The sequence below is a fragment of the Macrotis lagotis genome, chromosome 2 (genome assembly GCF_037893015.1).
Source record: "Macrotis lagotis isolate mMagLag1 chromosome 2, bilby.v1.9.chrom.fasta, whole genome shotgun sequence".
Classification (NCBI taxonomy): Eukaryota; Metazoa; Chordata; class Mammalia; order Peramelemorphia; family Peramelidae; genus Macrotis; species Macrotis lagotis.
The window spans coordinates 289,051,732-289,074,299 of record NC_133659.1 but is presented as its reverse complement, the minus strand read 5'-3'; the positions used below and the strand labels follow the sequence as shown (position 1 = coordinate 289,074,299).

Sequence of the window (22,568 nt, the reverse complement as noted above, 5' to 3'; positions counted from 1 at the left end):
ACACACACACACACACACACACACACACACACACACACACACTCACAGAGTCTATTTTTTGGAGAAGCTGCACATGGTATGTAAGTAAGAAACCATAAAATAATTTTTTGTTCTTTTTTATTTCTATTTCTTAATACAGTTTAAGATGCCGTCTGTCTTGACATCACAGTAATTTGTTTCCATTCCATTCCAGTTTGAATCTTATGATGAGGCAAAACATTTAAGTAAAAACATCTGACACTGATCCTATCTAATACTAAATGTAATAATCATTCCTACTAGGTCCTGTTTCTTTGGTTTGAGGAGGAAAGCATGGTTACATCAGTTTTCTGGGCCTTTTCTTGGTTTTTCAGAAACTCCATTGAATTTTCTTTGTTTTCGGACCCTCCCATTCATCATTTCTTACTACACAATATTGATTCTGGATTTTTAGAGACTGTGAAGAAATTGAGCTCTAGAAAGATGATAAGGAGGAGAAGACTAAGAATAGCAGGTAGACTGGAGCTTGGGGAAATGAATAAGGTGTTATCTTTCTTTAGCTTTATTTGCCAGTCCAACAGACTTTTTAGCCATTAACTTTCTTGACCTTTCTTTAACATTTGACACTGACTGCTCCTTCCTTTTTTTATTTTTCTCTTCACTCTGCCTCCATGACACTGATCTTTTGGTTCTTCTGCCTGATCTTTTTTTTTTACCTTGTCTTCCTTCATCTCATCATCTTCTTGCCACTTTTTCATTATGAGTATATCCCAAAGCTCTTTCCTTAGCAAATTTGACTTCAATTTTTACCTGATTTCTATGCCTACATATGCAACTGTAAGCACTCCCCTAAAATTAAACCTCACTTTTTCAATTGCCAAACTGTTTAACTCCACTGGTAGCTTAAACTCAGCATGTTTAAAATTCAGTTCATCTTCTCCCCATTATCTGTCCCCAAATAGCTTTTCCTAACTTCTCTGTTTTGTTAATTCTAGTCTTTTCCAGGCTTGAAACCTTGAAGTAATCTCCAATGCTTTCTTTTTTCTCACCTCTTATATCCAGTCTGTTCCATCTTCTCATCATCTCATGTAGCCTTCAAGAGACCATTAATGAAGAGGAGCATGTCATTCACATGATCAACCTGGCCTGTTTTAAGAGTCTTCTAATTAATCTCCACTCTTTTTTCACTCAATCCTTCTTCCATACAGCTGCCAAAATCATCTCCTAATACATCAGTCTGACTTGTGACACTCCTCTGCTCAGAAGCTCTTAGGGGTTCCCCACTGATTATGAAGTCAGATACACAATCTTTATCCTGATTTTTTTTAAATGGCTCCAATCTATCTTTCCAGCCTTATTTCAGTCTCATCTTCGTGTACTTTTTATTCTGTTCAATTAATTAATTTCAAATCTTATAATCCTTTTTTCACTGTCATACATTTACGTGGATTTCTCTCTTCATCTTTATTGAAATGATTTTCCTTTCAAAGGTACCTTTCAGAAGGTACCCTTGGGTTAGCCTTATTTCCTTGTGGAAAGTCATTTCTTACTACACTTGATCTGGATTTTACCCTTCACCTCATTCCCTAGCCCAAGTGTCTTACACATAGTTTTTACTAATAAATGTTAAATTAGAAGGATTTCCTTTTCTTGCCCCGCCCCCTTGCCCCTTTGCAGGGACAGTGTCCCTCTCTTGAAGGTAAATTAGAATCTAACCTTAGATTGGGAAGGAAGTAATATGGGAATTGTAACTAGTTCTCCTAGCAGGAATCTTTTAAGGAAGAAGTATTGGCCCAGCTCTAAGCAGCTGAATTGGAAATTCTTGGCTCCTAAGCTCAGGCCCCACCCAGGCTCTGTGTGGGACCAGAGCATCTGTGCCCTTCTGTCTGCAGTCGGACTTCTCTTGTGTCCCTCCCAGCTGCTTGCACTCCGGAGAGCACTCAAGTGTTGTGGTAGCTGGGGGGTGGGGGGTGGGGTGGGCTGGGATTGCCCCAAACATTCCCACTCTCAATCTAATGTCCTGTCTCAGCCTTCAGGGCTCTGCTTGTGTCCCTCTTCTTCAGCTCCTCCTTACCCTCCCCCCGAAACAGAAACCTCATTGAAGGAATCAACTGCCGCCTGAGAAGCCAAAGAATAATTGAGTCCTCAGTCCCTTCTCCATGACTGGGGGGAAGGGTGGGAACATGCTTGTTCAGGGTCATATTTCCTAAACTGGTTCCTGCATTTTCTCTTCCCCTAGATTTGTGACCCTTGGTCGGGTCTTCTTAAGACTCCTTCCTTCCTCTTTTGGAATATACAGTTTTTAGGTTAGGGAAGTTTCTGTAAGGCTGCTAATGCACCTCATTGTGGAATCCTACAGACTCCCTTCTGGGTTGAGAGGATTTGTTACTGAAGAGTCTGGGAGACCCTGAGGCAAAAAGCAGACCTTTGGAAAGAGGTGAAAGTTGAGATTCTGGGGTGGAGGGTAGAGTAAACTAGTCTGGCTGGAGGCTAAGTCTGCTGAGGGGCAATCTTTTGGAATTCTCTAGGATCTGAAAAGACTGGTGGAAGATCCATCAAATCCACAAACATTTAAATGACTACCATGTGCCAGGTGTGATAACACGAAGACAAAAAGGAAACCACTTTGTGTTTCATTGGGAGTTGTGTGGGGTCCGAAAATAGGGGGACATAGTTCATTTACTTATTTAGGTTTATACAAAACAAATGCCAACCAAGGAGTGTGAGAATACAGATATGCTAAGGTCCAAGCTAGATAACTAGTACCCGGCCCAGTGTCTATATGGCAGATGCTTAATGCTTGTTGACTGAGTAATTAGTCTTCTAGGAACTGGAGCTTCCTTATCCAAACCTCGGTTGTCTTATTATCCTCTATGGTAGATGGTATCTGATTTCATTCAAAAGACCTTTCTTAAGATGTCATTGGTAGTATTGGTAGTTGATTTCTTCTCCAGGAAGGGTAGTTACTTGGAACCCAAAGGGAGAACAGTTGTCCTCTTAGGTATTGTATTGGAATGGGAGGTGGAGGTGGACTCATTAACCTATTTCAGTGCTCAGAATTTACTCCTATTCTTACTCCCAAATAATTACTTTGCTTTTCTTCCCTCCCCTTCCCCTACCTAGATATGGCAAAATTGTTTCTACTAAGGCCATATTGGACAAGACAACAAACAAATGCAAAGGTGAGAAGACAGACCATCCTTGGGGGTAGGTAGTATTTTTAAAAGTGGTTGTTTCCTTTGCCCTTAGATTAGCAAGCACAGTTTAATCTGCCAGTCTTTTAGAACTGATTGATATTCCTTACAAATCTTGACAGTCATATTGCTTTAGCTATGAATGCCATCAAAGTTACTCAGGAATTGGAGACATTGACTATAACTATACAGAAGCTTCTTTGTTTGGGATTATTCCTTGCCCACTGAATTTGTGGTAGACATGGGCAGGGACAAGGTGAATTAAGACTTAGTCTAGCAATATAAATTCCTTTTGTAAACATTAAGTAGGTATGTGTATGGAAGTAAATAAAAGCTATCTATGGCAGTTTGTGTTTAAATAGATTGGATTTAGAAAACTGAAAGGAAGTGAAGTAGGGGCTACCATAATAGGTAGTCTGTTACTTGCTCTTGCTGTACAGAAGCTATATTCCCAACATGTCTAATATTTGCCTAACATTTCAGGGGTATGATACGGTAGCAAAATTACTGGTTGGAACTCCTGAAATTTGTACTGCCAGTGGGAAAGGAGTGAAGGGTTGAGGGAAGATATATGCAAGTGAATTCTATCATACATTGTTAGAAATCTCAAGAATTTTTAGAATTTATAGAGATGCATTCAAAATCTTCAGTTTCCCTTCCTTTCTACCACTTGTACTATAAAATTAACTCATTCTCAGTCCCCTGAAAAACCTCTCTACCAGTCTAATGTCCCCTTTACAGTTAATGTGGTCCCCTTTTTCTAGGCTATGGCTTTGTAGATTTTGACAGTCCTTCCGCTGCACAGAAAGCTGTGACTGCACTTAAGGCCAGTGGAGTGCAGGCACAGATGGCAAAGGTAAGGAGTTCTCCTTATTAACATCTCCCTGTTGGGGGGGGGGGGGGGATGGACAACCTGGGAGGTCTCAAGCTCAAAGAGTACAGATAACTCAAAAAACCCTGATGGAGAGCCATGTACTCCAGGGCCCTGAGTCTTTTGGATAAGACCCCACCTACTAAGAAGGTGGTAAGAAGGAGGCAGACTAGATGGATAATAAACAAGAGTAGAATTTCAGTTCCCCCAAGGGACCAGAACCCTAGTTCCTGAAACCACACTCCTCTCCACAAACTCTGTTCAGGCTTAGGGGACTGACAACCTAAGGATCTTTCCCTCCCCTACCTCTAATAGCTTGTGAAGGTCTTGCAATTCTTCTGAAGCCAGTTGTGTAATTCAGAGCTGATGTTCTCTACCCTCATTCTCCCCTCTCAACAGTGTTCCCACTGAGATTAGAGTAACCAGTGAAGGAGACAGAGGGAGGCAGAAAACTTCTCTTTCTCTGCTCTCTTCCATATCCTGAACAGGAGCCAATTTTTCAACTAGGATGTGGGCAATGGGACTTTTTTCCCCTTCTTGGTAGAGAATTTTGCCTTTTGAATGCTTATTGGGGGTTTGGGGGCTAGCTTCTGCCCTGTAAATTAAAGGAAAAGGAAAGCCTTGAAGGCAAATATGGGGGGGGGGACTAACTTCTGCTCTGTAAATTAAAGGAAAAGGAAAGCCTTGAAGGCAAATATGGGGGGGGGGACTAACTTCTGCTCTGTAAATTAAAGGAAAAGGAAAGCCTTGAAGGCAAATATAGTAGAAAATCTGAAGCTGGGGATATCCTGGGGCCTAGGGCCCTCAGGCAAGGTCCTTGGGATTAGACCTTTATGTAGAGAGGGCCATGCTCATAGCTTTCCCCTGGGAAAAGCCCTCAGAACAGCTCTCCATCTTCTGCTATCTGGAGCTGTGCAGAATGAAGCCAGGCTGTGCCTTGGTATAGCTCCTGGCATGATATCCTTCCTTTTTTTCTTTCATCTTTTTGCTCGTCCTCCATCAGAAAATGAACTTGCCTTCCTGTTCAGAGGGACTCTGCTGTGACTGGAAAGTGGGGGAGGGGGAATCCCTAAAACCTTCCAACCTGACCAGGCCTTCTGGGAGTCTCCTGTCTCTTGGGGCTGTCTGCAAAGGAGCACAGGGTCTGGTGGTCTGCCTGGCTCCAAAAGGAACGGTCACACACTTCCCTGGTGTCCCTGACACCCCTCCAAATTAGAAATCCGAGTAGTCTCCTCCTTTCATCAATATTCCAGACTTGGGGTTGGGGAAGAGGGATGTTTAGAAACACCTTCTTGCATTTACTTCTTGGTTTTTCCTGAAATATATACAAGGACGAGGGATGCCCTACCCTTTCTCACCTTTATGCTTTCATAGCAACAGGAGCAGGACCCTACAAATTTATACATCTCAAACCTCCCAGTGACTATGGATGAGCAGGAATTGGAGGGGATGTTGAAGCCTTTTGGACAAGTCATCTCTACTCGAATCCTTCGAGACACCAGTGGGACCAGTCGAGGGGTTGGCTTTGCAAGGTAAGAAGCCCTGAGAGTGGACAGTGTGGAAAGTCTACTTTCAACCTGATCCTTCCTGAAGGCATTGGGATTCAGAAACAAGCAGGGGACTAAGCCCTTGATTCAGGAATACTTGAAGGCAATTTAAATTTTTATTTATGTATATTTATTTTATAATAACTCATATATTTTCATTACCTTTTTTGGTTCAGACCTGTGACTTAGTCATGAAGAACTCTTGGTGGATTGAACTCCCTGTACCAGAGCAGAGAGGAAATTGTGTTTTTTTTAAACTTAGGTCTTAGATAGTTGCTTAGGGTAGAGGTGAAGTGACTTGGCCTGAGTCATGCCCCCTGCTCGAGTCAGAGGCAAGCCATGAGCTTAGGCTGTGAGGTTCTATTTCTTCTGCTTCCTCTGCCATGCTGTCACTTTTGGCTCCTTGTAAAGTAGGTATGTCAGATTCATCACAAAAAGGCTTTGACTCCTGATATGTGCTCTGGTGACTTCTGCATAGATGCCTGTTTGTCAGGCTGGTCCTCACTGAGTCCCTCAGCCATGTATTGAAGGGAAATAGAATGCTTCCCAAGAATGTCAAGTCTTGTTCACATCACAGCCTAACCCCCAGTTTAACTGCACTAGGGTCTAGTCACTGAACTTTCTTGTCCTAAAATGCCTTCTCCCCAGAAATATTCTGCTGGACTCTTCCACCTCTTAGCTTATCAGGAGGTACCTAGGTTTTGAGGTACATATTCAGATAGAAAATGTGTTGGAATTTTGCTTGAACATTATAGGAGAATCCTATATTTTATGTGGGACTTTATAGTTTTAGAAGCATATTCACATTTATTTAATTTAATCCTCAGAATCCCGTGAGATGAGGGGGTTATTCCTATTTTATAAACAAAGAAACTAAGACTCAGAGATTTAAAGAATCAGAATAGCTACTAAGTGGTAAAAGTTAAGAACCTGTATCATCTGTTTGTATCACTTAGGAAAGGTTATGCTTCTCTGACTTCCTAGATTATGTAGAAAGAGGGAAATTGAGCTTCTGCAATTATGACTGGATGCCTTTGAGAGCCAGTCTGGGTGCTTAAGAACTCTTACCCTTAGAGATTTGACTGCACATTGAAGATAGGGAAAGAAGTTTCAGATCAGCGAAGTCAAAGTCTAATTATCCTTTCTGTCCTCTGTAGGATGGAGTCCACAGAGAAGTGTGAAGCCATCATCACCCACTTTAATGGCAAATATATTAAGACACCCCCTGGAGTACCAGGTAAGGGAGATAAGGCTCAGAGTTGAGAGGTCCATGGGGAGCTTACTTCACAATGAGATAGAAGCATAATTGTGCAAAGGTAAAGTGGGGCAGAATTCAACTTTCCTGTCTACTTTTTTCTTGGCAGCCCCATCTGATCCCTTGCTCTGTAAATTTGCTGATGGTGGACAAAAGAAACGCCAGAACCAAGGGAAATTTGTGCAGAATGGTCGGTCTTGGCCACGAGATGGTGATGTGGTAAGTGAAGGAGGCTTATAAAGATAAAAGAGTAACATAAAGACAGTAAACAGAATGGAAGGTCTATTAACTTTCTGAGATACTTGATATCAGCCTCAAAGACCTAACAGGCAAGGCATTCCTTTGAGAGAGTGGCCACTTAACTCTGAAGGTTTTGGTAGAAAATCCTCTGCTTCTGGAGCAGGAACAAAACCTAACAAAAGTCAGCACAGCCTCTGAGGCTGAGATGCAGCAGAGCATGGATAGATTCTCTGCTGCTTGTGCCAGTTTTGGCTTGAAAATCAACATCATAAAAACAGAAGTGTTCTACCAGCCAGCATCGCAAGAACAAAAAGAGAAATTTTCAAGGCTGTGGCTAAGTTCACTTACCTTGGGCAGTATATTTTTCAAGGATGTTTTGTGAGGTTCTATTTGATGAAGTTGAATGATTTGATGATGAAGTTGATTCACTCAGTGTCAGAGATAGCACAATATTTGGGAGGCTCTGAAAGAAAGTGTGAGAGAGGAAAACAGTATTAGGCTGCCTACCAAACTGAAGGTCTATAGAGCCCTTGTATACCTGTGTAACCTGGATGATCTACCAGTACCATGCCCAGGATGGTGAATTGGTTCCTTTTGAATTGTCTTAAGAAGATTCTGAAGATCACCTGGCAGGATAAAGTACCAGTCGTTGGTACTCTCAAACTGAACTGCCAGCCATTCAAACTGTGCTGTAGAGAGCCCAACTCCAATAGACTGGCTACACTGTTCAAATGCTAACTGTGTTTACCTGAAAAACTGTGTTGTGGGGCACTCTCATAAAGCAAGAGATGAGTTGAAGGTCAGAAAAAGCTGTACAAGGACACTCTCAGGCTTTCCTCTGAAGAACTTTAGTATCTATTGTGAGACATGGGAGATGCTGGTAGAGGACCATTCAATATAGCATACCCCATCAAAGAAGGCACTGTGGGGTAGCTAGGTGGCGCAGTGGATAGAGCACCAGTCCTGGAGTCAGGAGTACCTGAGTTTAAATCAGTCCTCAGACACTTAATAATTACCTAGCTGTGTGGCCTTGGGCAAGTTACTTCATCCCATTGCCTTGCAAAAACTAAAACTAAAAAAAAAAAAATCTCCCAAAGAAGTCACTATATTTTGAGCAAAGCAGAAGTGCATAGCTCAAAAGAAATGAGAGATGTACAAATTTAGAGACATCTCCAATTCAAATGTTCATATGGATTATTTATGGTGGTGAGAGCCTTCTGAACTCCTATTGGACTAATCAGACACAATTATTCACAACAGAATGATGTCATTTTGGTCTTCTTCGAATATGAAGGCCAAACCATTGAATATCTGCCTTTGGGTTTGCCCAGACCTCACTTTAGGGAAAGCCTTAAATTTCCAACTTTGACTGTCTTAATCATCTAAAACTAAATGTTTCTAGTGCCTATAGAGTCTGAGTATTTTCCTGCCCCTCACTCAAACACTCCCAGGCTTATCTGCATGCTTTTCAATAAGTTTTTAAAATTTATTTTATTTTACTTTATTTTTTTGTGCTTTTCTCTCACAGGGTGGCATGGCATTAACCTATGACCCTGCCACAGCATTACAGAATGGGTAAGTGCTCAACAGGACTCCACTGTGACATTTAGCGGCAGTTTTTGAAACTAAGAGCTCACATACAGATTGGAGAATGAGAAACATTTCTGTCAAAGACAAATTAAGTCAGGGCTCTGTATTGCCACTTTTTATTTTCTATAATCTTATTTTTTTTACCTATTTTCTTTATCTTTTTAACCTATTTCTTAATCTTTTACATATTTTCCTTACAATAACTCTGAAAATCAGGTAATGCCAGGATATGATTATCTCACTCTATAGAGGAGACAAATGAAGTGGTAAATGACTTGCAGAGTCACTTCTAGTGAGCCTCCCTCCAGAGTGAGGTGAGGATTCCCCATCTTCTGCCTTCTACTTTTCTCTAGGATATTACACCTGTAATCCAATAAGGCATTAAAAAGGATCAAAGGAAAAAAGATTGTCAATGTAGAGGTTAAAATGTTTCTCTTTGCAAATAACATAATGGAATGAAATATCTATTTAGAAGATCTGAGATCTTTAAGAGGGGAAAAAATGAGGTGATTATTATTACCTCTACCAAGGTAGCAAGATAAAACAACAAAAATTAAAAACAACTAATAGAGAAATACTATTTATGGATATGACCAGGTGTCAAATATTTTTCAGGTTGAATAATATATATATATATGAACATACATGAAGATATATAAATATGTATATATATATAACACATGTACGTACATAGAGAGACCTATATAAAAACCAATTTAAAAAATTTTTGTTTAACAGAAATTAGAAGGAACTTAACAATTGTTAGAATAATCCCCCACCATATACATATGTAGTTAGGACTAGTCAAAATATATCCCTTATTAATTTATAGATATTTATTCAAATATCAATTGAAATACCAAAGGACTATTTTATAGAATTAGAAAAAACAATACAAAATTAATTATAGAAAAACAAATATAGAAAAATATTTATGTAGAATTTGTCCTGCCAGTTTTCAAGATATAGTGTTAAATTATCTTCATAAAAATAGAAAAACAAATCATTGGAACAGAAGAGAATACTGAAATAAACCTAGTATATCATTATTATTAATGTTTGATAAAGCCTATAAGTGTGACCTTAGGTAAGTACCTTACTTAATCTCTTTGGGTTTATTTCTTTATATGTAAAATGAAAGGATCAGATGAGATGATTTCTGAGATTCCCTTCTAGATCTTCAATCTGTAGTTGTATAAGTTTGGGGGAGGATTCATTCAATTTTTAAAATTTAAAAAATTTGGGTAATAGAATTATAGAAAAATTAGTTCTGATAGCTTTCACTACAGATCTCACCCTCTAATAATAACTAAATTAATTTGTGAAACTGAAAGGAAAAGTTTTCTCTTAAACAAATGGAAGGCATTGGAGATAAAATGGATGGATTTTATTATATAAAAATATTCTGTTTTTTTTCATAATGTTTTACATGAAAAATTCAATTATATACCAACTATGTGTGAGGTAGCTTTCAAAATTTCACATCCTCAACATTCAAGGTTGAGAGGGAGAAAAATAGTTTGATACAAGGAAGACTATAGTTGAGGCAAAGAAGAATTGGGTAGTGTAAATTTGGGGTTGGGATGAGGAGGGTGTTGCTGCATCAAGAAAGGGTCTATGCAAGAAATATCATCTGAACTAGGCTTTAAGGAAGGAAGGCACTTGAAGAGATGAGGTAGAGGTAGAATCTATGCCAAGCACTGAAGAGCAGAGGTGGAGGAAAAAAATCATAGAGAGACTTTGGACAAACTTGGGAAATAGAGAAAAGGTCAGTTTGATTGAAACTTGGAATGGTTTTAATATGTGATGGTTGTGCAATAAGAAATGTTAAAGTATGCAGGCTAGACCTTTGAATGCCATGGTCAGTCAGCAGTTTAAACTTTTTTCTGTAGGCAGTAAAGAACTACTGTAGCTCATGCCAGTGCATCAGAAAGGTTCCTTAGACATGGGAAATAGATGGGAGAGATAATGAAGGAGATTGAGAACGATTTGGTAGTAGAGGGTCATTCCAACAGTACATGTGAGAATAGTAAGGGCAGTGAATGAGGAAGTGGGCATGAAGAAGGGAATGTGAGTGATTTTGAGTTGGAAACAAAAGAACTTGGCAACTGACTTGATGTCTGGGGTTGAGGGAAAGGGAAGAGTCAAAGATGGCTAAGAATAACTGAGAAGATAGTGGTCCATTCACAGGGAAGGGGGAGTTAGTGAGAATGTTAAATTTTTTAATTTTTTTAATTTTTATTGTTTTGAGAATGTTAAATTTTTAAAGGAAGCTGTGATTAGTTGAGTTTGAAAGTAACATGTCATCTGGAGGGAATACATAGCCGATGGATATATGAGGTTGCATTGTAGAGATTTTCTAAATAAAAAGTAAAATGTATTTATGGTAGATATAGTTAGTATCTGTTTAGAACTGATACAAAGTTAGAAGAACATGGTTAAAGAGAAAGAAACATAGTGTTCATAACAACTTGAAAACTTGTTTAAGCATTTGAATATGTAGAGATACATATTTTAAAGCAACTTTTGACAAAAAAGAGTTTAAAACTAAAATTGGTAATACTGTTACTCAACAAAAAAAGTAATAAAACAATATGAATAATTTGCTTTCCCAAAAAACTATAAACTGTAAAAGATCCTTTGAAAAATATGACTTTAGATAATTAATAGTAAGAGAAATGCAAATTTAAAAGGTTGTTCCCTCCCTGGAAAATATGGTCCCTGAAAGAGGTCATGGGAAGGCAGATATGCTTTTTGGTGGTGCTGTGAATTAGACTGGAAGCCCGGATATCATTTTGGAATTATGCAAGAAAAGTGACTAAACTATTCTTATGAATTGGGTGCTCATCAGTTGGGGAAAATAATTGTCAGGCTGGAAGGGACCTCAGCAGTTTCTGAGTCCTGAGAACAGATGATGAAACACAGCAGAAAGGCAGAAGATTAAGAGAACAGAAGGTAGTATGTTTTGTTAGATATGGTCACTGTAGTTTGTGATTTTGATAATTCTTTTATGTTATAAGGAAGTCTGATTTGCAGGGGACAGAGTCCAGAATGACTGTGAGGTAAAGAGAAAAGGAATCTTTTTTTTCTTTTTCTTTTTTTAAAGCAGCAAGGCTACAAGGAAACACAGGCATGCCGGGGTGGGACCCTTCATCAATGGTTACCCGTAAGCCTTTTATTTAGTATGACTCTTTCCTACAGGTTTTATACAGCATCACCCTACAGCATCACCCCCAACAGGATGATTGCCCAGACTACGCTATCCCCCTATCTCCCATCTCCTGTATCTTCATATCAGGTGAAAACATCATCCTAAGAGAGGGGCATATACCTTCTCTTTGCTTTGACACAGTGGTCTAGGTAAAAAGGGTGTGTATTTTTAATGCCTTTTAAAATTTAAGTCCTGTTTATATTGGACTTTTGACCCTGGCTTTGCCAACACTTAGTCTCAGGGGCTGGGCAAGGCCCTGTAGGCAATTGGCATCGATTGCATTTCCCTGACCCCAATAGGGGGTGGCTCAGACATCTCCATTCTCTGTAGGTTCACAGCCCGTCTTGGATGCACCACCAGTCATACCTCATGCCACCTGCAGTGAGTGTCTCTTGGCTTTCCTGCCAAAGTGGGGGATTATGGGGAGGGGTGACTGGGATTACCCTCAGATAGCAAATGTTAAAAGCTCAAATGTTCCTAGCCAGGGAGCCTCCCCTCCCCTCCCTGAGCTGGGGAGCCTCATCTCCCCTCCCTGAACCAGGGAGCTCTTGCTGCAGCACTACTCAATGCTCACCTTGTCCATCCCCTGCCACTTAGCAGGGCTGTTTCATGTTCTCCATGGGCCTTCATTTCAGATTGCTCATTAGTCTGAAGACTCTGAAGTTCACTTTGTCCCTCTTCTTTCTTCTTTTCATGCTTGTTCCCGCAGGGCACAGTCCTGACCCCCGGGATGGACCACCCCCTCTCCATCCAGCCTGCCTCCATGATGGGCCCTCTCACCCAGCAGTTGGGTCACCTCTCCCTCAGCAGTGCTGGCACGGTAAAGCCAGGGAAGATGAAAATGTCCTGGGACCCCTTAGATCCCCTGAAATCTGTATGATTAAGAATTAGGATGGAACCCATGGTCCTGTGAGTGGGTCAGAGGCAATCCAGGAGGCATGACATGTTCATCTGCCTCTTTGGCCTGAGGCCTCCCATTATCATTACGTTGTACAGGCAGTGACAGGGAACTTTCTCAGTCTCTTTAGCTTGTCTAGAAATCCTCCTCAGAACAGCAAGTGTTGAATTTTTATTCTATCCAATTATATATACAACAAAATTTGGGATTAGAGAACACACTGGGCTGGTAGATGGGTACGGGTGGGGGGGGGGAGTGGGGAGGGAAGGCAAGGAAGGGTATGGAAGGGGAAGAAGGTCCCAGAGGAGCCTCCTCCAGCCTCTGGATGTTCCTTCTCCTAGTATATGCCCACAGCTGCAGCTATGCAAGGAACCTATATCCCCCAGTACACACCTGTGCCTTCTTCCAGTGTTCCTGTTGAGGTAAAAGCTTTGTGATTTCTCTTGGGGGCATGTGAGAAAGACCCAGACTCTCCACTCTTTAGGCTGCTGGACCCCTCCTCTTCCTCACAGCTTTTTTCCAGTAATCACGACCTGGATGTTAGGCTTGGGGTGGTCCATATTTTTGGGGGGAGGGTGAAATCCTAGAATTTGGGGGCATGTTTGTCAGTGGGAGGGTAGGTTTAGGGAGAGGATGACCTCCCTCTCTTGGTTATATTACAGGAAAACAGTGGCCAGCAAAGTCAAGTAGCGGTGGACCCTCCCTCTGATCATGCGGCCTATTCCTTCCAGTACAGCAAGTAACAGTGGGTAAGATCCCATGTGGTGAGGGCAGGGAGGGCACCCAGACCCATGTAATCTGGCATTCACACCTGCACCTGCTGCGTAGGCTCTCCAGGTCTCTCTTGTTCTATGGCTATTTCCGGCTCTGGTGGTTTGGAAGTAGATGGGGGAGCTCTAGGTAAGAAGGACCGACTGTCATTATTATGAAAGACTGCTCTTTTACAGATGGGCCCAGGCCTGAGAGGACATCCTTGCGCTCATGTCCACCACTATCCTGCATCACTGGTGGAGCCTGGGGTCACAAAGCCACCTTTCCTTTGTGCTGCATTCAAGGAGATCAGATTTTTTTTTTCTTTCTTTTGCAAAGAAAACATTTTTTAAAACCACAACAGACTCTACACACCCCAAGGAGATGTATCAGTGACTAGACATACACATCTCCGTAGGAGAAAAATTGTTGTGTTGTGTTGGGATTTATTGTTTGGGCTATTTTTAAAAATTTCTTTTCAAAGAAAGTGGAAAGCTTTGTTGCTGGGGCATTGGCCTTGGGTTCTTCTTGATGGCTTTGATTATGGACTTTTTCTGTTTTTATTGTTCTGTAGGGTTGGGTTTTTTTTTTAAAGAAAATATGCAGTTTTTTGAATTTTGTTTTGTAAAGCTCCCAGAATCCGTGCCTGCCCCTCTTTTTCTGCTACTTCCCCAAGGTCCATCCTAACCCAACCACTGCTTTCTTCTGCCCTCCCCCCTCCCCCCCCGTGCTGCAGAACCTGCCCATTTTGGCTTTTTTAACTTGGGGATTTTGGGGTTTTTGAAATGGAATTTTATTTTGTGAACTAAGAACAAAGCAGATTACTACTTGGGCAGTGGAGGGGGGATCTTCCTCCTTCCTCCCTCCTGCTCCTCTCCCCCATTCACCTGCCTCCTTCCTGGGAAAGAACACCAGACTCTGGCTGTAGGGAAGAGAGAGACGCATCCCTGGGCGCTCCGGAGACAAAGCCCCCCACCCTCTCACCCAAGCCCATTTGGACAGAGACAAGGTTTCCTCCAGAACGTCCGACAGACTTCTGCTCTTCTTGCTGCTATGGGGACATCTCCATCCCAGGAAATCATCTTCGGCTTCAGCTCCTCAGGAATCATAGCTCTGCTACTCCAGCTGGCTTTTTGTGCCATCTCCAAGAAAGGAGCTGTGGGCCTTCCCCTCCTCTTTTTCTCCTCACCCTCTCTGCTCTGCTCGGAGCCCCAACAGCTAGAACATGTGCTGCCTTCCTCTTCCTCTCTGTCCCCTGCCTTCCTCCCCACTCTCTCTATCAAGCATGGACCGGCTGACCGGCTGCCCCATCTAGCTGAACTTGGTAATTCTCCACCCCTGACCCTGGGATCCACAGTGCCTTCTGACACCCACCTCTAGGGATGCTGCCAGAGGAGACCCTGACCCAACCTCTCTGCAGGAGTGCACGGCTATCTTTGCGTGTGCGTGTGTGTGCGTGTGCATGTGCGTGTGTGTGTGTGTGTGTGTGTGTGTGTGTGTGTGTGTGCTGTTTGCAATTGAGTAGAGGTAGAAAAGGATCTACCAGTCTCTGATGGTGGAGTTCAGCCTGCGCCACCCTGGTGAGCTTGCCCTTCTCCTGAGGTTCTGGGCATCTGCAGGTGTCTCCCTTCTTCTGGAGGTGCAGCAGGTATCCAGGCTGGAAATGTGCAATAACCATCCCCCCCCCCATTTCATCCTTCCGGTGGGGCCCGGACTCCAGGAAAGCAGGCCCGCGATCTGCCCCTCCACTTACCCACCCTCACCCTCCTCCTCCTCCTGTGCCCAAGAAACAAATGGGGGAGCATCATGCTCCTGCCCCCCTCAAGCAACAGGCCTCTCCCTTATCACCTTCCCCCTCCACCCCTGGGCATCCAGTTCATGATTACATTGTAAAAGACTAAGAAAGGGAGGTCCTGTTCCAGCTCCCAGGGCCTGGGTCTCCTCCACCTGTGGGGCAGGCTCCGCTGCACTCGACAATCAAAGACAGAAAAACATAAGATGGAAAAATCATGGTGTTAAACAGGAGAGAGAAAGGGAGAGGGAGGGGGAGGGGGGTGGGGGGGAAATGTCATGACAGGTTCTTGTCCAGACTCCTGCAGTCTGCCTATCCTTCAGCTTCGTTCCCCCGAAACTGCACCTTTGTCCAACCTTGGGAGTGGCAATATTGGGTCGCCAATTTTCAGTTTCTTTTGGGTGCTTTTTTAAACTTGAGGCATCCTCAATCCTAGGCCCTATTTGCTCAGAGGGTGCCCCTTGCCTCTTGTCCCCCCTCACTCCATTTCATTTGTCACTGTCAATGAGGATGCCCCCATGCATCAGTTAACCTAGCAGGAGGGTCTGGGTGCTGGGGTGGGGGTAGGGAGCAGGAGAGAAGGCCCCAGGAACTTTTGTTCTTAAGAGTTGGTTCAAGGAAGACAACATAACCCTACCTTGTCTGTGGACTCTTAGGGGAAAATAAGGGAAAAAGGGTCCCAGTAACTTGGTGTGGGGTACATCTTCAAAGAAGCCTGGGGTTGTTGAGGGCATTGCCACCTGCAGCACAAAACACTGCTACTCTCTCGTCATGTCATCCTTCTATTCCCCCCCTACTCTCATCACCTGTTTGATTTTTTTTTTAAATGTCCAGATAGTGGTTTTTTAGGTTCTTTGGAAGAATCATTGTTTCCTTTTGAGCTTGTCCTTATGAAATCTCATTGTTCTTATTGGTTCCTTTTAATGATGTTTTCTGGAAAAAGGGTTTGGGGATCCAGGGGATTTAGACTGACCATTGACTAAGTTGTTTTGGTGGTTGGTGGTGGTGATTTTATTTGGTGCTTTTGAGTTGTTACTCGAGATATTTGGGGTGGGGGAAGTATTTTTTTTTTCATTTTTGGTTTCTTTTTTTCATGTGATCAGTAGTGATAAAGGGTGTCTAGAGCAGAGAAATAGCCACAAACTGAAGTAGCGGGGACAGCTAAAGAATGCTCTAGGTCTGAGCTCAGGGGCTTGGCTGCTCCTTGTCCCCTAAGATCCCTACTCTCTTTTGTCAGGGGCTATGATGGGTATTAGAGGGTCTCTCCCTACAGAGTATGCTCAGATTCTGATTACAGAGATACTCTTAGTATTTGAGACATTTTTCTTGTGTATCTTTTTGTGCATTTGTGTGTATGCACACCTTTTCTTCCCCTTTTTTAAAAAAAAGCCAAATAGGAACATCATCACCAAACCCTGGGTCTGATTCAGCATTGCCACTGTTGTCCTTGCTTCCCTTAGGGTCTGGGGCCAAACCTGGGGATAGTGCCCAGCCCCCCAGCGCTGGTTCCATGTGTCCTGCAGGAGAAAATACTGTGTCTTGGGGGGTGGAAGTGGGGAAGAGAAGTGAAACATTTCTTTTTTAAGATTTTGTTTTGTTTAACCAAAGAAAGTTAAGCGACTCCTAGCCCTACCCCTAGATTCTCAAGGAGAACCTGTGGCTTAGGGATGGAGGCCCCTGGACTGGAGGCTAAGGGAGATGAGACTCAAGCTCTGCAGGTCACCCCATCCCTCGTCCCCATCACTAACAAACGGGCTTCCTCCCTTTGGTGCTACAAGCTGGTGCTTCTGGGCTCCACCTTCCCACCCCTGAGTTGGCCAGTCCCCCTGCAATCTAGAGTAGAGGGGAGGGCATGAGGGAGGTCAAGGATGTGAGACAAGAGGTGGTGGCTACACTGCGCACCAGGGAGTTGGGCCAGCAGGGCTCCTCTGGGAAGGGCCGTGGGCCCCACCTGCTGGGGGGCGGCGGCATCGCATCCCCCCTCCCCTCCCCCATAGCTTTGAGCAATAAAAACAGGTGAATGGTCATCCTCCCCTTCCCCTTGGTGTTGCTGGGTCCGAGTGGGGAAGAAGCCGGGCAGAAGCCAGGGGAGGGCTTGGATTCTTGTGCCTTGACCACCATGCGTCCCTCTTCCTCAGCTCCCGTTCCAGTCGAGGCTCTCCCCCCAGCCCCACCCCCATTCTGGACACCTCACCTCCCACTGCACATCAGCAACGTCCTTTCTCCTCGTTACACATCTACCTCACAAACCTCACAGTTCATGGTTCAGAACAAGGGCACAACCACCTGCTGAGGCCCCTGCTCCATCCCGTCACCTCCTTTGGGAGCAAGGAGCACTGGCAAGATGGGGAGGAAGGGTTGGCAACTACAAGACAAGGCTTTAGTGGCCACTCCTTCCTGGAAAATCCAAGGGCACCAACTCCCCAGTGAACAGCAACATCCAGGTGGAGCTGGGGGGTCCGGGGCCGAAGGCAGGGAGGCCCAGGGGCTTTGTCATCTCATTCTCCTCATCCCCCTGTTGGGCTTCCAGCACAGCCTTATCCCAGACCTCTTTTGCTCTCCCATCATCTTGGAGCAGGACTGAAGGGAAGAGAAGTTGGCATCCAACTGTCTGAGTTGAGCTGAACGAGGTCCTGATGGAGATGCCAACAGGGGACCATCGATGCTAATCCCATCCACCCAACCTCAATTCCCCATCTCATATATTATACCCATTGTAGACCGAAAATAAGTTTAATTTATACTTAGAAACATTTTGTACAGGTTTTTTAAAGTTTTTTTCCTTTTGATTTTGTTTATTCAGAGTTTCTAGTTTTGTATTCTGCCTGCTTCTATGCTGAAAGCACTCCAGCTTCTCCCTGTTTAATCTCCTGAATTTTCCAATGTACCCCTCCCTGCAATCTTGTGGAGCTTCAATTGTCTCATTTCAAATTCCGTTTTTAAATAAAATTATAAAAGCCAGCCTCGGCGTCTTGATCAGGGGAGGCAGGTTGGTGGTTTTTGGGCTTTTTTGCCCAAGGAACTAGGAAAGGCAGGTATCTTCAAAATATGGCCATGGAATGGCAGTTCCTGAATCAAATCTAAGTAGTTGGGTTTTGAAAACTAGACTTTTTCAAGAATGATGGAGAGGAGACATGAAGTTCACCCGTCAATTACCCTCCCCTCCCCCAGAACAGAGAGCACCAGAGTCTCTATCAAATGTGGTTTTTATTCAACTGACAAGCACTTTTTCTACAGCTGCACTTGTGGTACATCACATGGCAACAACAGGAGTTTTCTAGACTTTTTTTTTCCTTTTCAACCTTATTAAAAATGAGATTGGTCCTAAAAATATAGAAAGAAATAAATTTAAATTCACAAAAAAACTGTACATTATCAAAAAGTCACTAAAACACCACATTTGGTTATATAAAAGTTAAGTCCCTTTTTGCCACAAAAGGAACATGGGAACAACCTTTGTTGACGATGTGGTTTCTTCCTGTTTGTTAGACTGATGTGGTAGAGGATGGGATGGGGGTGCAGCAGACTTTTAACATGCCTACCCCCAAATACTTGAAATTGTTAAGAAAGAAGGCAGAAGGAAAAGTGGGGAGATGGTCACTTTAACCCCAACCAGATTAGTAGCCCCCCCCCCAATTTCAAGCCAGCCTACCACCTCAAGAGTGCCTTGGGGATTTGGGTGAAGAGAAGAGAACACAATGAACACATGAGATTCCAGACCATCATTCTCTTCCCCTCACCCCGCCTCCCAGTAAGTTCAAAATTGATTCAGGGGTTTTTATACCAGGAAAAACATTACCCTGTGAGGGGGAATGAGGTGTGTGACTGAGGGCTGGGAAGAGTCCTCATCTAGAATTCCAAACATTTAACACAAAAGTTTGTTACAGCGCGTTTTAGATAAAATATAAATATTTATGCATAATATAGTCAATTCAAATAGTCTTCAATTCACCTCTTATTTAAAATAAAAAAAAAATCTCAAAATAATTTCTGAGGTTTATCTGACAGAAAAGGCGACTTGAGAAATGAGATGGAAAAGGAGAGAAGCAAAAGGGCAGGGAGAACATAGGCCTCTTCTCCCTTCATGTCCCTCAGTGGTTTATCAGTGCAGCTGGTGGAGCATAACCAGGATTAAGGCTCTAGCTCAACTGGCTCCTCCCTACCAGGAGCAAAGTTCCTTGGGGGATGGATCTGGGTGTCTTGGCTCTCTGCTTGAGCCCAGGGCCTCCTCCCCAGTGCAAGTACCCGTAATCTCTGATGGGAGGGGCCGAGGCTGGGCAGAGGAGCAGAGGGCCAGGACCCCAGTTATGGCTGGGGCAGATGGCAGCTTGCCTCTTACAGAGTGGGGTCACATGTCAGGAGCAGGGGTACACACATGACCTGCCCATCAACCATCCTACTTTCCTGGTCACCCCACTCAGGGCCAAGGAGTAGGAAAGGCCAGGAAACAGTAAGACAACTAACAAATCACAGAAAGCTTCAAGTTCTTCCTGTGTCTAAGGGGCAAGAGTGAACAGGATCAGAGATCTTGGAAAACAATCGCAGTTTGAAATCGAAACAGATGCCCTGGGGTGGGAAGGAGGAATCACAGCCATCAGAAGAGGGGCATAAAAACAATGCCCATAGAGTGAAAACTATTTCCCAAAGAATGAAGAGGGATGGGGGGAGAAAGGAGGGAAAGACAGAAGGCAGACAGCGCAGCAACAGCCACAAGGAGGGGGGCCAGGCAATCCATCTTCTGGGCAGGAAGGAATGGGCCCAAAGTCACCCTGGCCAAACTCAGCAGTAATTGTCCCTGAGGAGCTCCCAAGAGGGAGGATTAGGTTGAGGGGAGGTGGGGGAGAAGACCAGGGCTGATGGAGCCAGATACTTCCTCAGCTTCCCCCCACAGCTAGCTAGCCCCAGAGAAGGCTGGAGGTTTAGAGGGAAGGAGAGAGAAGCATCCACTGGTACAGGTGAGACTGGGCTAAGGAGAAAAAAACCTCTGAAAGATCTCTCTTGTTTTTTTTTTTGTTTTGTTTTGTTTTTTTAAAGGATTTGGGGAAAGGAAAGGGAGGAACCCGTACACAATAGTTTTCTATTATTGGATGAGGGAAGGAAGGCAGAAACTGGGAAGAAAACATGTTGGAAAAGTGGGCAAAGGACTGGGGGAAGGACTGGACGTGGAAGCAGCATGTCCAGGGCCCCGTATCCGGCTTGACACACTTGGGAGGAGTTAAGTCCACTTTACTGGCCGTTACTACGGGTCCTCACACAGTACAGAGTGTTTCTCAGTTTCACACATTCACTAGAACTATTGCTATCATTAAATAGCCCCAAAGTGCTGGGGCAGAAGAGATGGGGAAGGGGAAGGGAGGTGTTCTGACCCTCCCTTTTTAAATTAGAAAATAAAACAGAAAGGGAAAAAAATTCTCTTTCTCTTTTTGGCTTTCAGTCCAGGAAAACCCTCTTTCCAACCTCTTTATCTAAGAGGGAAGAGGAAAAAGGGGGAAATCTGGGGAATGAGGATACAGGAAGCTGCCCAAAGGTGGAGTCCAAGATCAGGGCACGTCTGATTCTTGAGTGAAGACCCCAGGCAGCATCAGCAGGCGAGAATGGCAGGTTTTGGAGGTGGGGGGAGGCACGGAATGTCCTGCCCCTGTCCTCCCACCTCGTCTTACAGATTGGCCTGTTTTCCCTGATAAAACTCCTCCCATCGGCTCTCAAAGAAGCGGCGCATGATGTGCCCAGCCTTGCCCACCTCGGAATCATCCTCATTGAAGGTCTGGCAGTTGTCAAAGACCAAAAGGGCATCAGCAGCAAATTCCTCAGAGTTGGAATACCTGGGTGGGGATGGAGAGAATGTCAGAAGGAAAAGGGTGGAAATGAAAAAAAAAAAAAGACCAAAAAAATGCAAAAGCACTTGAAAGGAGGATCACTTACCCGCCCCGAAGGAGCCGTTCCCTCATGGTGGAAAAGTCCATGGGATTTTTGATGATGCGCCTATAGCCACTAACTAGGCGAGGATTTACTGGTTCTAGGAAGGGCCACGCTGAATCATGAGATTCCATCTCCATCAAGATAATCCTAATCAGAGAGATGAAGGTCCATTGGAGGATGGAGACTACCCCCCCCCCACAAGAGCAGGCTTCAAACTGCATCTTCATTTCCCTCTCCTCTACCCCATCACAAGGGTTCACTCACTCGCAGAAAGTGAGGTCACTATGGTGGTGCCTCATGGAAAGGCGTCGGCGTTTGGAGGAAGACAGCCCTTCCCCAGAGTATCTGGACACAGCTGCACCATCCTGGCCCCGAGACACAGCCCGAGGACGCCGCCGTCGCTGGCTCTCGGGCTCAGAAAAACTGAGTGGTCCACCTTTCCGCTTCTGGCCCCGTTTTGGAAAGCCTGGCTTCTGAAGGAATTCTCCCTCTGTCTGCTGAGGAGGGAAGGGGGGGACAAAAGTAGCAAAGGAAGCACCATTCCTATTATTTATGAATTCTAGTCCTATCCTCTTAAATCATAAATCCTTTATTTAATTTTAACTTTTCAAAGTAATTTCAACTCAATTTATTTACCTAACCAGACAATGAACTAAGGTAAGTATAAAAGCAGGTGGCACCATTCACTGACAAATGAGGAAAATTAAGGTAAGAAGGAATTAATGATTTTCGTTTGCCTTAGGTCCTTAGTGAGACCCAAATCCACCTGCTCATTTTCCTTTCAAGATGCTGTATTTGTCCAGGCTGGAGTATCCAAAGAGATCCTTGTGGTAAATGTCAGATCCCTTAGGTTCTGTTTGAAAGAGAGGTGGGAAAAGAACAAAAGGTCTCACCTGGGCCATACAAACAGCACAAAACCAGTCCCCTTCAGGAACAGTGTCCATCTTGGGTCGGTGGCAATAAATGTGACAGCCACGGTCACAGCCATCACAGAGCAGCAAAAATTCATCATTATCACCTTTCCGGCACACCAGGCATGTCTGAGGAGGGCCACAGGGAGACATGAGCCCTATGCTTTACACCCACCACTCCGCCCTCCATCCTGTCCCAGGCTCCCTGGGTCCGCCTTCTAGAGTCTCACCACTTTGTTGACGGACTTCTCCCAAGCGATGGATCTCTCCAGTTGACCCAAGCAGAGACACACCTGGGCAGCACTTCTGCACCGCTCCAGGGTTTGCCGCCACGTCCGGATCCGAGGAGTAATTTCATATGCTCTGGGTGGGGGAAATGGGAAATGGCCTTTGGTGGTCTCTCCTCCCCAC

The 22,568-nt window shown here is 44.0% G+C and overlaps 2 protein-coding genes across 11 annotated transcripts in view; one reads left to right on the top strand and one right to left on the bottom strand.

Annotated features, from left to right (window-relative positions):
* RBMS2 (RNA binding motif single stranded interacting protein 2) overlaps positions 1 to 15,589 on the top strand; it is a 42,797-nt gene extending 27,208 nt beyond the window's left edge. For 3 of the 5 annotated variants that reach the window (XM_074226362.1, XM_074226364.1, XM_074226363.1), the window contains 12 exons: positions 3,103 to 3,161; positions 3,938 to 4,029; positions 5,419 to 5,576; positions 6,749 to 6,828; positions 6,956 to 7,065; positions 8,615 to 8,661; positions 11,878 to 11,974; positions 12,218 to 12,268; positions 12,597 to 12,707; positions 13,127 to 13,207; positions 13,448 to 13,534; positions 13,733 to 15,589. In XM_074226362.1, coding sequence (XP_074082463.1) covers positions 3,103 to 3,161; positions 3,938 to 4,029; positions 5,419 to 5,576; positions 6,749 to 6,828; positions 6,956 to 7,065; positions 8,615 to 8,661; positions 11,878 to 11,974; positions 12,218 to 12,268; positions 12,597 to 12,707; positions 13,127 to 13,207; positions 13,448 to 13,528 — 967 coding nt within the window. In that variant the 3' untranslated portion in view covers positions 13,529 to 13,534; positions 13,733 to 15,589. Of the gene's footprint in view, positions 1 to 3,102; positions 3,187 to 3,937; positions 4,030 to 5,418; positions 5,577 to 6,748; positions 6,829 to 6,955; positions 7,066 to 8,614; positions 8,662 to 11,877; positions 11,975 to 12,217; positions 12,269 to 12,596; positions 12,708 to 13,126; positions 13,208 to 13,447; positions 13,535 to 13,732 lie in introns of all 5 variants that reach the window. The other 2 variants (XM_074226365.1, XM_074226361.1) reach the window with 2 other exon arrangements.
* Positions 15,590 to 18,515: 2,926 nt separating this feature from the next.
* Positions 18,516 to 22,568, bottom strand: part of BAZ2A (bromodomain adjacent to zinc finger domain 2A) — a 31,515-nt gene continuing 27,462 nt past the window's right edge. For 5 of the 6 annotated variants that reach the window (XM_074226360.1, XM_074226357.1, XM_074226355.1 and 2 more), the window contains 5 exons: positions 22,388 to 22,520; positions 22,140 to 22,286; positions 21,511 to 21,743; positions 21,250 to 21,393; positions 18,516 to 21,149 (listed from right to left, as the gene is read on the bottom strand). In XM_074226360.1, coding sequence (XP_074082461.1) covers positions 20,984 to 21,149; positions 21,250 to 21,393; positions 21,511 to 21,743; positions 22,140 to 22,286; positions 22,388 to 22,520 — 823 coding nt within the window. In that variant the 3' untranslated portion in view covers positions 18,516 to 20,983. The remainder of the gene's footprint in view (positions 21,150 to 21,249; positions 21,394 to 21,510; positions 21,744 to 22,139; positions 22,287 to 22,387; positions 22,521 to 22,568) is intronic. The other variant, XM_074226356.1, reaches the window with a different exon arrangement.